This window comes from Capricornis sumatraensis, chromosome 3, assembly GCF_032405125.1.
Source record: "Capricornis sumatraensis isolate serow.1 chromosome 3, serow.2, whole genome shotgun sequence".
Classification (NCBI taxonomy): domain Eukaryota; kingdom Metazoa; phylum Chordata; class Mammalia; order Artiodactyla; family Bovidae; genus Capricornis; species Capricornis sumatraensis.
In genome coordinates this window covers 3,818,774-3,833,817 of record NC_091071.1, presented here as the reverse complement: position 1 = coordinate 3,833,817, position 15,044 = coordinate 3,818,774, and the positions used below count along the sequence as shown (strand labels likewise).

Genomic DNA, 15,044 nt, shown 5'->3' with positions numbered 1-15,044 from the left:
TCAGTATTCTTGCCTGGAGAATCCCTTGGACAGAGGAGCCTGGGGGCTATAGTCCATGGGATAGAAAAGAGCTGGGCACAAGCGAGCATGCATGCATGCATTCATTCAAGCCACTCAGCTTAAGGTATTTTGCTGTGGCAGCCTGAGCCGACAGGAGCAGAATGTGCTGCGAAAAGAGGCAGGGCTGTCTTTCTGTTGAAGTTGCCAGCATCAGTGGCCCCTGGAACACTCATAGACGTTTTGCAAAATCACATCAGCACAACAAAGAGGTGGTTTCCACTCAGAGGATGGGCTTGGGATTTAGACAGACTTGACTTTCCATCCAGCAAGTCACGTAACCTTCCTGAGTTTCAGATGTTTTATTTGTAAAAAGAAGATAACAAAACCCACCTCAGAGGGTCACTGGGAACGTAAAGTGATATATATAGAAACATGGAGCACGCTACCTAGTAACCATTATCAGATGTTATTAGAGAAGGTGGTATGTGATTGGGCCACTCTATTTTCTAGTATTATTGAGAGGGAAATTCATTCCTGCTTGTTACACTTCGTCATTTAGTGAGGAATGGGGGCAGGGAGTGGGGTATGGCACACAGATTGGCTCACATATAGGGCTTCGTGCTGACTCAGGTGAAGAATCACCGTGAAATATAACCCTGGGAAACCAAACTCAGAGAGGCTGACATCTGCACGCAGCATTGCGCCTGGCACATGGGAGGCAGTCAGGCCATACTGGCGAATGTGTTTGTGAATGAAAAGAATGCACTGAGGTTAAAACACTGAACATCTGTAACCATCTGTTGATTGGTTCACCCTCTTTGTGTTGCAAGTAACAGAAACCCATTCAAAGCAGCCTAAGCCAAAAAACTAAAAGAAATTTTTTTTAAATTTACAAACAGTGGGAGGGGGGCAATTTGTCAGCTTGGAAACTGGAAAGTCAGGATGTCTGCTTCAGGCACAGTTGGATTCAAGGGCAAGATGGCCGGAGTGGTCTTCTCTCCTTTTCTTCTGTACTGGTTTACACCCAGGCACGTGCCTTTCACGTGGTGGTCCTGGCAGCTCCTTCCAGGATCCCACCCTCTATACACCCAATGATACATCCAGAAGAAAGGGGCTTCCTTTCCAAATACTTCTAACTTGAGTCTTGAATTGACTCTCAGCCGCCTGGCCAGAGTCCCAAGAACCAGTCTTATCCACTCAGCAACATTCCAAGGCCTGGGGGCAGAGGAGGGATAATTTCCCAAAGGAGAAATAGGGAGCTTCCCCCAGCAGAAGGGACACTGGCTGCTAGGCAGGCACAGATCGCCGTTGCCCCCAGACTGACAGCATCTGGAGAGGGGTCCGGTGACTCAAGGGTGACTAGGTGAGACAGAAGGACAAGCATGGTGCTTGGAGGACACGAGCAGGGTGAGCAGAGCTCTGCTGGGTCTGGGGAGGGCAGGGCCCTCTGAGGAGCGCAAGGAGGCCGGGAGGCCCCCAGGACGCCTGGCCGTGGATGTACACAGCAGACTGATGGCGACGGGCTCTGACTCTACCCGACCCTGAGCCCACACCCTCTGCCGTGTGGTTTTGCAGTGTCTCTCATCAAGAGGGGCTTCCCTTGTGGCTCAGTTGGTAAAGAATCCGCCTGCAATGCGGGAGACCTGGGTTCGATCCCTGGGTTGGGGAGATCCCCTGGAAAAGGAAAAGGCTACCCACTCCAGTATTCTGGCCTGGAGAAGTCCATGGAGTACATAGTCCATGGGGTCGCAAAGAGTAGGACGCAACTGAGCGACTTTCACCCACCCACCCCCTCTCATGAAAAGGGGAGTCTATTTTCCCTCCCCTAGAATCTCTGGCTGGGCTCGTCACTTGCTTTGACAATAGAATGTGACAGAAGGGATGGTGTGACAGTTCTGAGGTTAGGCTTTCAGGGCTTTTCTCTGCCTTTGCTTGTTCTCCTGGGCCCTTGCCTTTATCATGTGAACTGTCCTGGCTATTTGGCTGGAGGATAAGGGACCACTTGAACCCATCTCAATGGTCCCAGCCAAGGCCCCGGACGTGGAAAGAGCCCCGTGTGACTAGCAAAGCTGACCACTTACCCACAGACGACTGCAAACACATGAGTGAGTCCACTGGGCCCAGGTCAGATTAGAACTGCCCAGGTGACCCAGGGACTCAAGAGTGGTAGTGGCTGCTGTTTTAAGTCACTGAGTTTGGGGCCAGTTTGTTACACAGCATTGTGTGGGAAATAAGTAACAGCTACAAGGCATTACAGGCTCCCCTGGTGGCTCAGACGGTAAAGAATCCACCTGCAATGCAGGAGACCTAGGTTCGATCTCTGGGTCAGGAAGATCCCCTGGAGAAGGGAATGGCAACCCACTCCTGTATTTTTGCCTGGAAAATTCCATGGACAGAGGAGCCTGGTGGGCTACAGTCCATGGGCAAAGAGTGAGACGCAACTGAGCATGGACACACAACGCATTATGGGGAGAAAACCCAGCTAGCGATTGGCTTGTCCACCTGGGTCCCCTGTCATGGGGCTGGATATAGCTGGAGAGGTTTCTAGTTTGCAGGAAAAATGCCATACAGGGCCTGGAGGGTCATGCTCATTCATAGGCGGTGCAGTCTCTACAGACCTCACACAGGGATTTTAATGGACCTTCTGACACGTTTCTCATAGACAAAGTCTTACGAAACTTATGAAACTTGTCCAGCTTGAGCTGCTGGGCAGAAATGCCCTCCACGAGCCACCTCTGGGTGCATTATCTCCCACCTGAATCATACAGTTTGGTTTAGACATTTCTACATGGTGGCTGTGAGTGGGACACAAAGAAAGAACATATGTGGGGCTGGTGGGAGACTGGGAAGAATTGAATGGGTCCCTAACACTGTCCAGGGGTAACACCAGCTACTCAGTCACGTGGGAGAAAGAACAGCCCAAAGGGTGGGCTCTAAAGCCGGTTCCAGGCTTCTCTGGAAGAAAGTCAGGGTGAGAGGTAGCTGGAAGCTGCCGACCCAGGGCTTGTCAACCAGAGAATGGAAAGGATGGAACAAAGAAAGGAAACCGATGCCCCCAGCACCCGCCCTGCTCCTAGCATCCAGGTAACTCCCCCCTGCATCCTGAGATACACATGTAAAACAGACTCTGGGACCCCAAATCTGTCCCAGACTAAATGCCTGAACGCGGCCTGTTCTAGGGATCACCACCACCCACCGAAGAGAGAAGCCCGGCAACCAGCCATCAGGTCCTGTTTATCCATCACCTAAACACCTTTCTGTTCTCTCAGCCCCTACTTAACGTCCCCCTCCTACTCCCAGACTTCCCACTTCCAAGTGACCACTTCTAAACTGGATTTCAGTTTCTCAGTGGGATAAAACCTCAGTTCTGCAATCTACCATAAGGATCTTCTGAATCCTTGCCTGTATCTCTGCCCAGCTGCTCTCCAGCATGCCTGCCTCGGTTCTGGGCTGCAGTGGACTCAAGCTTCTTTCGGCTTTCGAGGCGGATTCTAGGTGCGCACGCCCCTCCCCCACCCCGCCCCAGGTCCCTGCACTTGGGGTTCCCCTTCCAGCCGGCCAGCCTTCTTCCAAGCAGCCCCAGGTGTGGCTTGTTCAAGGGCATCTGCCTCCGTCTCCACAGTCCGAGGTCTGCGGGCTCTGTGCTCCGTGAGAAAGTCTCCTGGGCGCGATCGGAGCCGGCTCAGGATAGGTTCAGACGTCCTTGCTTGGGGCCGGGCACGGTCAAGCCAAGTGGCTGCGCTAGTGCGCGGACACCGCCCTCGCTATCCCCACCTCCTCGGACCCTGAAGTCCTGAGGGCCGAGAGCGGGGCGGGACGGGCGGGACGGGGATGAGGGGAACAAGGAAGCGCGGGAAGTCGGCGGGCGATTCACCCGTGCCGGGGAGCCAGCGCGCAGGCTCCGGCCCGCGCCCTCAACTCTTGGCGCCCCGGCTCTGCCCTGAGAAGGGGTCCCCGCACCTTCGCGGGCGGCTGGAGCTGGACAGCTGAGGTAGCTGGAGATCCCACTCCGCACCCGGACCGCTCGGGGCCACGCGGGGCGGCGTCCGCGCGACCCTCTCGGGCGCAGCCTTGGGCGTCCGTCTCCGCGCGGGCCGCCGCCGTCACCAGGCCAGGGGCGAAACCATCCCCGAGCTGCGCGGGCCCTCGGCCGCCTGCAGGTCGCCGAGCGCTCGCTGGGGACGGAGGAGCACGTGGGGAGGGGCTGGGTCGGCGGCCCCCGCGCCCCGCCCACGGCCCGGGCGGACACCTATGGCCCCGCCCAGGTGGGGCGTGTCCTCCACCAGGGCCCCTTTCCCACCTCCGGCTTCACGCGGGATCCCCCTTCCTTTGACCTCGGGCCCTGCCTTCTCCCAGGGCCTCCCACCCGGGCTCACCTCGAACTTGCTCATGAACTCCGCGAAGATGCCGAAGAAAGCCTCGGAGGTGGTGGCTTTGGAATCTTCCCCGAAGAAGGCCAGTGCCTTGCCCAGCTCCTCCATGGCCTCTCGCTGCAGCCCGTCCAGCGCCCGCAGCAATGGCTGGGCCGTCTCCAGGAAAGACTGACGGCCTCTGTTAAGGAAAGGGCTCCGGGCCCCTGGGGCAGGTACTTCGGCAGTGACCTAAGCCAGCAGCCTTACTGCCCCAGGGCCCTTTGTTTTCCTGGGCACCATGCCCCCGTCAGAGGCTCCTGGCTTGTCCTGACACCCGCCACACCCAGCCCAGCCTCACGCAGTTCACTTGCTCCCCTCTCTGTGGGGCAGCTCTCTCTGCTCTCCTGGCTCTGCCCAGAGGCTACCCCATTCTTCCCCAACAATCCATGGAGGCGGGCCCCTTATTACTCTCAGCCTGTTCTCCCTCTCTGTCCTTTTAAAAAAAACCTATAGCATTTGTTACTACATTTCCTCTCCTGACTGCCTCTGGCTAGTCAGACATGACAAACCTCTCCTTGTATCTTATGACCGCAGTCTGGGCTGCCCCCCACCCCACCCCGCCAAGAACAGACGGGGCAAGGGAGTGGCTTTAGGCCAACCAGAAGAGCTCCTTCTCAGTTACAAACAGCCTCAGCATAAGCGCTTAGATTCTAAATGACCTAAGATGGACCCTCTTCTAGAACCCCTTCACCCACAGCAGCCTCTGCCCAGACTCGCCGCCAGGACATGGGGTCTGCACTGGTCGCTGGAGTGATGGCCAGCTCTCCCTGACCCCCACCCCACCCCTGAGTCCACTGTGGCCCTGGGACAGGATACCGCCATGACCACAGCAAACTTGTCCTCGCTGGAGGGGGACATGCTCTGGCACGCAGCCTGGATCTCACTGATGGTGCCATGGAGGTCAGCCAAGTCGCTGGTCAGGGCCCGTTGGTTCACTGTAGGCAAGGCGGTAGAGCCTCATGGGGACTGCCCAGGAGGCCAGCCCAGGACAGTGGGGGCTCTGCCTCCCCACCCGCCCACCTGGCTTACCTTTGGCAGCCAGGGGCACGGTGGGCAGGTCCTGAGCAAAGCCCAGGAGCTCAGGGAAGTGCTGGCTCAGCGATTTGGCGAGGATGTGCAGGAAGGTGGACTTCCCGTCCACCGTCTTGGTGGAGTTCAGCTGCAAGTGACCCACACACACATCCTCCTCCAGGACCACATCTGACTCCTGATTACAGGGGCTCAGCCCTGCTTCCCCGGCCTGTGGCATCAGTTCCCCACCCCCGACACTCGCCAACTCCAAAGCTTATAAACGGACGGCTAGTAGTCCTTACTCTGAAGCTCTTATCTGCTGGGATGTCGCGAGCTTGTCCCCTGACCCAGATCTTTGAGACCCCCATCAGGAACCAGTCCTTCCCATCCCCAGCTAGGGGAGACACCTAGGTTCTTTTTGGTCCTTGCGAGTTTGTTCTTGTTAGCAGATGGAGCCCAAGATTTTCTAACCCCAGCGAAAGTGGGAGCATCATTCACGGTTTTTCCCTTTTGTGGTTTTCTGGAACCATCTGTGGCCCAACTGAGCCTCAGACACCCTAAACCGTTCATATCTAGAAACAGACTTGTCCTTCCTCTCTTAAAAAAGCAACCAAAGGTGTTGTGGTGGAAAGTCCGAGACACACAGGGGGAAGGCTGGACATCTGAGGTGTCCTTTTTCTGGTTCTAGATCTTTCTGGGGTAGGACTGGCCTGACGGTGGTTCTGGTGTCGAGGGTGTCCAGGCTTCCTCCTGGAGCCTTCTCCCCTGTCCCCTCCTTCCCCACCACTCTGTCTCTCCAAGGCCTGCAGAAGCCACCTTGCCTCCCCACCCTTTCAAGCCCCAACCTTTGCTTCTGTTACATGCTGGCTTCAGGTAGCGGCTCTTCCTGCCGGGGAGCCTCAGTGGTAGAGCAAACAGATGGAGACTGCCTGACCGGCCCCCTCACCTCCGTCAGGAAGTTGATCTTGAAGCCCGTGGTTTTGTTGGTTTGAGGCTGTCCATCGTTGAGATAGTTGCCCATGGCCAACACAAACTGGGGAGGGAGCGAGAAGGCAGGTCCTCCCCCGCTCCCTGGCCCCTCTGGTGACGGGCCTCCAGGCTGGAAGCCCCAGGGGCCAGAGGGGAAGGCACACTGATCTGAGAGGGGGTGGCCCTGACCTCCAGGATCTTGGCAAGCTTCCGGCTGTTCTTGAGCTCGAGGGAGGCCTGGCGCAAGCACTCCAGGCTGCCCCGGATCTCCTCTGTCTTCTCCTGGAGGGTGGCCTGGAAGTGGAGGCTGCGCAGGCGGGTCTTGTATTCGGGAACCGATAGCATCTACCAGAAGGGCACGGCCAGCATTCATCCATGCCGCCGGGAGGCCCTGCCCCGGGGGCAGCCTGGCGGGAGGGTCAGCGCGCGGGCCCGGCATCCCCTTAGGAAAATAAGCACGACCTCTAGGGAGCACCCTCATCCCATCTCCCCTGGACCCCGAGTGAGACCTGGCCGTTAAAGGTGTAAGACTCAGAGAGGTGTGAGCGTGGGGCCGGGAGGGGAGCGGGACGCACGCATAAAAAGAGAGCGCCGCGACAGAGGAGGCCAAGGCCCCAAGGCGGCCGCCCCTGGCCCCGGGCGGGTGGCCCGGCCGCAGCACCTGCAGGACGAACTGGTCGGGCTCGCTGAGGCGGCCGGGCGCCTCGCGGTAGGCCTGGTAGCGCTGCTCCTCGTCGGCGTCGGGCGCGAAGAGCAGCAGCTGCGCGAGGTGCGCGGGCTCCAGGCGCCGGGGCTCCATGCTCATGAGCACTTGCCGCAGCTCCGCCGGGCTCAGCTTCAGGTGCGCCAGCAGGATGGCTGTGGGCGGGGCCGCGGGGTGAACGGGGCGAGGCCCGGGCTGCTGGGCGTGGCCTCGGGGTGAACGGGGAGGGGCCGGGGCTGCTGGGCGTGGCCTGGGGCGGGACAGGAGCTGGCCCAGAGGAACACAGGACCAGAGGACCAGAGGATCCATCCTGCGACCCTTAGAGGGAAGCGTTCTCCAGGGGACAGACCTAGATTGAGTAGGGCCTGTGGAGCTGCAAGGAGATACAACCAGTCCACCCTAAAGGAAATCAATCCTAAATATTCATTGGAAGGACTGATGCTGACACTGAAACTCCAATACTTTGGCCACCTGATGCAAAGAACTGACTCATTAGAAAAGACCCTGATGCTGAGCAGGACTGAAGGCGGGAGGAGAAGGGGACGACTGAGGATGAGATGGTTGGATGACATCACTGACTCGATGGACATGAGTTTGAGAAAGCTCCGGGAGTTGGTGATGGACAGGGAGGCCTGGCTTGCTGCAAGTCCATGGGGTTGCAAAGAGTGGGACACGACTGAGCAACTGAACTGAACTGAACTGTGGAGCTGGGGCCAGGGAACTAGCGAGGGTCTTAAAGGGGCGAGAAGAGGATGCGGCTGGAGGCAGGGCCAGAACTGGGAGCAGATCACAGGATGGGGGGCAGAGCCAAGGCCAGCACCCGAACCTGGGAGGGAGCGATCACACAGCCTGGTGGCAGGTGCTGGGGCCCCCCACGGCCCAATCTCTACTATCCACTGGGGTGAATCCGAAGCTCTGTGGCCCCAAGGGGTCGTGTCCTGCCCCCCACCCCCAACCCCTGGGCCTCCGCAGCCCCTCACAGGTATTGTAGGCCTTCTTGTGGGACAGGATCTCCACCACCTCCTTCTTCCTGAAGGGCTCAGGCCCCGGCACCGGCTCTGGAAGGGAAACTGATGGTTTAGGGAGGGGAGGCTAGGCTGAGGCTAGTGGGAGAGAGCCCAGGAGGGGTGTGGCCACAACCCACAGTCCCGAGGTCCCCGACCATGGACTTGACTGAATCAGCTCCAGGTGTCCACACTCTCCTCACTCATGGACTCTGGAGCCCAGCCTTGCACACTCAGTGTGTGTGGTGTGTGTATGTCCCTCCCCCATCCTCTCGCCCCTGGGCCCCTGGGCCCTTGGGCCTGAGCCGGCACCATCAGGAGAACCAGCCACCTGGTGACTGTAGATGCTGCCTGGAAGGACAACAGTCTCTCTCTTCCATCCCAGGACCACTGTCCACACACACAGCATCCTAACGACAGGGAGACACGCAGAGGCTGGTTAGGGGAGAGAGAGAGGCTGGACGGGGTATCGGCCTACCTGATCCTGACTTTGAACAAATTACCTGGCCTCTCTGTGCTTCCTCATCAGGAAGCTGGGGAGATCTCAGCCCCGACCTTACACAACTGTCACAGGATTAATGTAGAAACAAGGGTGTGTGGCATTTGGTAAGCATGCAATACCTGCCAGTTATTACCATCTCCAGTATTGAAGTGGGGAAACTGAGGCTCTGAGATGTTAAATAACTCAGGGACTCAGGAAGTAAAGGGCAGTTTGTTCAGACCTCGGGGCTCTAAGCCCTGGGACCCCCACAGAAGGCAGTAGGTGGGCTGCCGCAGAAGCTGGCTCCCCTCGGCCCCTGGGGCCACTCACTGGCGGCCTTCTGGGTGCCGAAGTGGAGCTCCAGGTCGAGGTATTTCACCATGTCGCTCAGCTTATCGTAGTCGGAGTCCTCCCCGAGCTGCGAGGGAGGGGGAGGTTCAGAGTGAGCGACAGCACTGGCAGCTGGGTTGCGGTCCCCCACTGCCCCCCACCCTCTGAGGGCAGCCCTGGGCACTCCCGGAGGGAAAGCCTCCACCAAGCCCTGGCATGAACCCGGACACGGGACGGGAGGAGACTGCAGGCGAAGCCATTGATAAATCATCCAAGTTATCATTGGGCGGTGAGCTGGCTCCTCTTGCGGTCAACAACACTCAGACCTGGAACACTCTCCACGCAGAAGCCAGCAAGTTGCACTGGAACAGGGGGTACCGGGGTTGTGAAGGGGCTGGAGCCGCCCAAGGAGGCTTAAGAAGGTGGCCCAGGGGTCCGGGGCTGCTCTGAGGTGTCCTTTGCTGGCAGTGAGTTCACCAGAGCTGCCCTGGGTCCCCGAAGCTGGGGAAAAGGAAGCAGGGAAGTGCCAGAGGCTAGGAACCGGCTGGGTGGCTGTGACGACTGATCCGGATGAGAGGTGACAATCTAGAAGGCCCATGGCTGCAGCGGCTTGGCCAGATGCCTGACCCGTGTCCCTGTGTCCACTGAAGTAAACCAGTGGAAGCATCACTCTGCAGAGCAAGGCTGCAAGGCCCATCTGAGGCTGGTAGGAGTCTCCAGGGGACCCAGGAGGTCCCTGTTCGTGACTTTGTCTGGCTGACCACCCTTATTAGTAACATGAGAAGGTTCCCTGGAGATGTGGGCTGATGCCAACTTGGCTGGGAAGGCAGGAGATGGAATTGGGACCCAGGAAGTGGCAATGGTAAAAAAAAATGACAAGCATGCTCCAAAGGAGAGTGGCTGTAGTAAGGACATGTTACTTGGCGTCCTAGGAAGAGGAGGGGACTGCATGGAGGAATGATGGCAGGAAAGAGTACTGAGATGGGGCAGCCCCCGAAACTGGAGGGTTCCTCGGCCAAGTGAGGAGTGTGATATCCAGGTCAGAGGAGATGAAGGCCGTGTTTTCTCCTCTGAACCGGTGAAGCCCCTCTGGGAGTTCCATTTGGGGCCTGCCCTTTGACAGACTGTGGGGCTAGGAACCATGTTCTAGGGCAGTGACCCAAAGAACAGGGATGGGGTGGACCTGGCTCATCCGACGGGCTGGTTGACCTGTGGATAAGGAAATACATCTGCTCTGCCTGATTTCAAAGGGCGGGACAGAAAGCAGGGCATGGGAATCCTGGTGAGACAAAAATTGCAGAGCAAGGCAAGGATGGTTGGTGAAAACTGTCCAGTGAGGAAAGGGATGTCTCGGCAGATAGTGAGCTCCCCATCAGTGAAGGTGATCAAGTAAATACTGGCAGTGCTGTTTGGGAGGAAACACGCGCATCAGAGAGAAGGGGTGGGGGCTTCCCTGGTGGCTCAGGGGTAAAGAATCCTCCTGCCAACGCAGGAGACATGGTTCGACCCCGACTGGGGAAGACCGCAGAAGCCGTAGAGCAACGAAGCCCGTTCGCCACAACTACTGAGCCTGTGCTGGAACCCGGAAGCGCAACTGCTGAGCCAGGACACCCTAGAGCTTGTGCTCTGCCCCAAGAGAAGCCACTGAGGTGAGGAGCCCGGGACCGCCACTGGAGAGTAGCCCCCGTTCTCTGAAACTAGAGAAAAGCTCGCGCAGCAGTGAAGACCCAGCACAGCCAAAAAGAAAGAAACTGCAAACAGTGAAAGGGGAGAGGCTGCTGCGCAGGGCTTTGGACCAGCCGCCCTTTTCAGAATCCTGTGAACACAGATCTCAGCTCCTGTGAACACACTGCGCACGGCAGGCTGTCAGACTGCTCAAACGTCTGTGACTCTCTAACCAGCTGCCCTTCTCTCAGTTCCAAGAGCCTAAGGGGACCATCCAAAATCTCGAGTGATCGCTTTCATGGGTGAGAGCGGTGCCTTTTCTGGGTGTCCCCAGCATGTCACCGGCTCAGGGACACTGACTGGGCTTCGGCGCCTGTGTTGACCACTGAGGGTGAGCGTGTCCCTGGACCGAGCTCTCGTTTGTCATCTGCTGAGGATGGGGAGGGCCCGGGGTTGGTCAGCTGATGTTGGCAGCGCCCCAGAGGTGGACCTTGTCTTCACCGCGGCTGCCTGGACTGCCTCCCCTGGTGCAGAATGCTCAGGGTCCCCAGGTCACCTACCTGTCCCCAGATGGTGCCTTCTGAGTTCTCCACCTGCTCCCACCGCAGGCGCTTGACACTCATGTGGCTGGTCTCGCTGCGGCGGTGGCCCAGGCCCCGGGGAAGCATGGGGGGTGCACAGGGGACGGGTGGGGGCAGGGGCGGCGGGGGCGGTGGGGGGACCGGGTGGCCGAGCTGGGCGAGGGGCTTGGGCAGCGCTGGAGCAGGGCCCCGGGGCCCGTCTGGGGTGCGGGAGCTGCTGGGCTTGGGGTCATGGAAGGGCAAGGGCGGTGGGGGCGGGGGGCTGAGGGGGGGCGGGGGGATGTGGTCGGAGAGGGAGGAGTAGGTCAGGGAGCTGCCTTCCTCGCTGCTGCTGATGCACTCGCTGGCGCTGCTCCTCTCGTTGGTGATGAAGCTGCCCTGGTCGTCGTGGAAGCTCATCTGGGGAGACAGCCAGGCGAGGGGAGGGCCAGGCGGGGCCCCGGGGGAGCCTGGGGCAGGGGCTGAGGTGTGGAGAACCGGAAGGCCCGGGGCAGCGGGGCTGGATGGGGTCGTCGGGGGGTCGGCCTGAGGCTGTGGGTGGGACAGCCTGAGCTGGCTAGGGAACCTGAGAACCGGTACATGGGGTGGCCTTGGGTACGGGGGTGTTGAAGCTTGAGCCAAGGGTGGGATAGCTCCAGCTGGGGAGCGGGGTGTCCTGGGAGACAGGGACGGGATGCCCAGGGCACAGCCCTCAGGGCAGCAGGCCTCTGGCAGGAGCCCTGGGATCCCAGTCCCCTTACAGGCCCCCCTCACGCCTCCCCCCACACACACGTGCCTGTGCGCTCACCTCCTCATAGTCATTCTCGGGGCTCAGGAAATCCTCCACGATGGTGACCCGGGGGCCCAGCTGCTCACTCAGCGCATCCAGGAAGCGGTCAGTGTCCCGGCTTCGCACAGGGCGGGAGAAGGCGAAGAGCTTCCGGCGGCTGGAGGGGCGGCGGCTGGGGTCTGGGCTGGGGGGGCTCTCGGCGCAGACGGGCCTGGGGCCCGGCTGAGGGGAAGGTGCCCGGCTGCTGTCCAGGCTGGCGTAGGGGTGGGACTCGGAGCTGCTGGGGGAGGCCAGGCCCTCTGAGCACAGCGGGTAGTAGCAGGGGGAGGGCAGGAGCTGCTCGCTGGGCCATGAGATGCTGGACCGGGTCCTGGGCCCTGCAGTGGGGGGCAGGCCGTGAGGACCCCTCTTGGGTCAGTGTCTGGGTTCCAGCGCAGGCTAGGGGGAGGGTGCCAGGGCAGGTGGGCTCTGTGCCCCTGGGCACCTTTCTTTCCCTCTCTGGACACAGTGCAGGAAGACTCTGGTAACTCTGCCCCTCCAGGTCTTCCCTGAGGGTGATCGGAGGCCATAGTGGATGAAGGGCATGCCGCTGGGCCCAGGACAGGCAGACCCTGCTCATCCTGGAGAGGATCCCAGGGTCCCACCTGGAACCCACTGAACACAAGACGAGGGCTAGGGGGTCTCCAGACCAAAGTCTCGGGGTACCTCCCATACCCAGCAAGCCTTTGGCTCACAGAAGTATCACCCAGGGGTTCTGCCTTCGGAACTGCAGAGAAACCGTTGTGCGAGCTTCCAACTTTGCAGCTGAGCCATTCACAGAGCCACGCACTCTATCTAGTCTATACAACAGGCCACACGCTGACTGAGGACCCCACCCCTTGGGAGCAGCCCTCCGCTTTTCCAGATCCACAGTGGGGGCGAGGATCAGAGAGGGGACACAGGAGGGGGGCCAGGACAACGCGGATCTTGATGGCCTCTAGCCATGGAGGCTGACCGGGTGCCCCAGCATTCAGTCCCACGGCCACGGAGGAAAAAGGGGCTCCGGGGGAGTATGCCTGGGGGTATGCCTGGCCAGCTGGCCAGGAGGCAGGAGAGGCCCTTGGAAGCCGGGGCTGGAGAGCCTCTACCTGCTGGGCCTGCCACGCTGGGCAGTGGCGGGGAGGTGCGGGCTCGGGAGCTGGTCCCCATCTTCCCTTTGAAGCTGCTGCTCAGGCGGGACTCGAGCTCCGCGTAGACGGCTGACATCTTCCGGGAGAGGCGAGGTGCAGGTGAGTCCAGTTAGCCCTCACCTCCCCCCACACACGGCCTCAGGGGCAGGCCTAGGTGGTCTGGGAGGGCAGGGTCTGCCCCACCTCCATGGGCCACCCATTCCCAGCTCCCTGCTGACACCAGGAGCAGGCGGAGAGAAGGTCTCACCATCTTGGGGTTGGGCGTCTCGGGGAGGGATGTGCCGTCTCCCGCCTGGCGCTCGCCTGGGATGGGAGGAAGGGGCATCTCTGGACAGTCGCTGGGACCTGCCAGGGGAATCAGGAGGGCCGAGTCCACCATGGGGCGGGGGTCTAGTGACTGCCTCTGAGCTCTAAGGGTTAGACCCCAACCCAGGCCCTGGAGAAAGAACGACCAAGCCCTGCAGACCCGGGGGGAGGAGGCACCGGCTTAACCCATTCGGGGATGTCTCATCTGGCCAAGCCCATTTTGCAGGTGGGAAAACTGAGCCCTGGTCCCGCCCTCCTCCCCAGCCCCGCTTGCGGCCTGTTGGTCACGGGCCTCACCACAGCCAAGGCTGGCCTCCAGGCCCTGGGAGCGGAGGCTGCGGCGGCACATGGAGGAGGCTCTCAGGGAGCTCCGCGTCTGGGGCTCAGGCGCCGGCTCAGGCTCCAGCTCTGGCTCCGGCTCGGACTCGGGCTCTGCTGTGGGACCAATGGGAAACGGGCTCCTTTTTCTCTCAGCCGGACAAGGAGCCTCCGAACACAGGGAGGGCGAGGGCGCCACCTATGAGCTCGGCCCTGCTTTCAGGGGGAGCCCTGGGACGGGAAGTGGGGTGCCCAGCACAGGAGGTGCCCCAGGTAGTGCCGGCCTGAAGACGGAGGCCGTGCGGAGCGGGTCACAGCCCCTTACCCAGCAGGTCCTTTCTCATGACAAGAGCCTAGGACCCCTGACTCCAAGGTCTCCACACCTGACGCCACCGCCCGCAGGGGTGACATGGAAGATTCCAGGTCAGGGCAGAAGTGTGGGAGGGACGTCTGCTGCCCAGTCTGCATCTGAGTTCACACCCTCTCCCCCCAAGCCCCAGTCGTGGGTCCCCAGGGCGAGGGTCAATGGGCGCCGGGCGGGGGCACGTAGCGGATGTGCAGGCGGTCCAGAACAGGTGCCCAAGGTTTGGCCCCCTTTGGATGCCCGCAGCCCACGTGCTGAGGTGTGTGTGGGCAGCAGTGGAACGGCACGGGGGTCACAGGCTGCACAGGGACCCACAGGCTCTCGTGTGGGTCTGCGGGCTTCAGAGCCCACCAGGCAGGGTGAGCTGGCCGTGTGCTCACAATCCAGGTCTGTAAACAGTGCCCACGTGGGCTCCTTCATCTGTGCCACCCTCCCTGGGGTGCAAAGCACAGCCACTGTGGAAACCCTCACATGTGGGTGAGAAACCCGGAGACCCCTGGCGTTAGATGTGTGTTTGAAGTCTAAGGTGGGATTTCCCTGGTGGTCAAGTGGCTAAGACTCTGTGCTCCCAAAGCAGGGGCCCCGGGTTCAATCCCTGGTCAGGGAACTAGATTCCAGGTGCCGCAGCTAAGAGTTCACACGCCGTAACCAAAGATCCCACATGCGGCAGGGAAGATCCGGCACAGCCAAATAAACAAATATTTTTAAACAAGAGTCTAAGTTTATCCTGCTTCAGGGATCAAGCTGGGAAAGTGCATCTGTGGAGCCAAGCAAGGGACCAGCCTGGGGGTGCTGGGCATGTATCTACAGTCGAGTCTGACTCTCTGCGACCCCATGGACTGTAGCCCGCCAGGCTCCTCTGTCCATGGGGTTCTCCAGGCAAGGATACTGGAGCGGGTTGCCATTTCCTACTCCAGGGCATCTTCCCGACCCAGAAATCGAACCTACGTCTCTTTGTGTTT

The 15,044-nt window shown here is 60.1% G+C and overlaps 1 protein-coding gene across 3 annotated transcripts in view; it reads right to left on the bottom strand.

Moving 5' to 3' along the window:
* Positions 1 to 4,103: 4,103 nt before the first annotated feature.
* The window catches only part of GRID2IP (Grid2 interacting protein), a 31,129-nt gene continuing 20,188 nt past the window's right edge, over positions 4,104 to 15,044 (bottom strand). For 2 of the 3 annotated variants that reach the window (XM_068969163.1, XM_068969161.1), the window contains 14 exons: positions 13,698 to 13,835; positions 13,342 to 13,439; positions 13,053 to 13,170; positions 11,944 to 12,302; positions 11,136 to 11,555; positions 8,911 to 8,998; positions 8,076 to 8,153; positions 7,054 to 7,250; positions 6,582 to 6,737; positions 6,370 to 6,456; positions 5,442 to 5,571; positions 5,229 to 5,347; positions 4,377 to 4,541; positions 4,104 to 4,175 (listed from right to left, as the gene is read on the bottom strand). In XM_068969163.1, the coding sequence (XP_068825264.1) occupies positions 4,104 to 4,175; positions 4,377 to 4,541; positions 5,229 to 5,347; positions 5,442 to 5,571; positions 6,370 to 6,456; positions 6,582 to 6,737; positions 7,054 to 7,250; positions 8,076 to 8,153; positions 8,911 to 8,998; positions 11,136 to 11,555; positions 11,944 to 12,302; positions 13,053 to 13,170; positions 13,342 to 13,439; positions 13,698 to 13,835 (2,225 nt within the window). The remainder of the gene's footprint in view (positions 4,176 to 4,376; positions 4,542 to 5,228; positions 5,348 to 5,441; positions 5,572 to 6,369; positions 6,457 to 6,581; positions 6,738 to 7,053; positions 7,251 to 8,075; positions 8,154 to 8,910; positions 8,999 to 11,135; positions 11,556 to 11,943; positions 12,303 to 13,052; positions 13,171 to 13,341; positions 13,440 to 13,697; positions 13,836 to 15,044) is intronic. The other variant, XM_068969162.1, reaches the window with a different exon arrangement.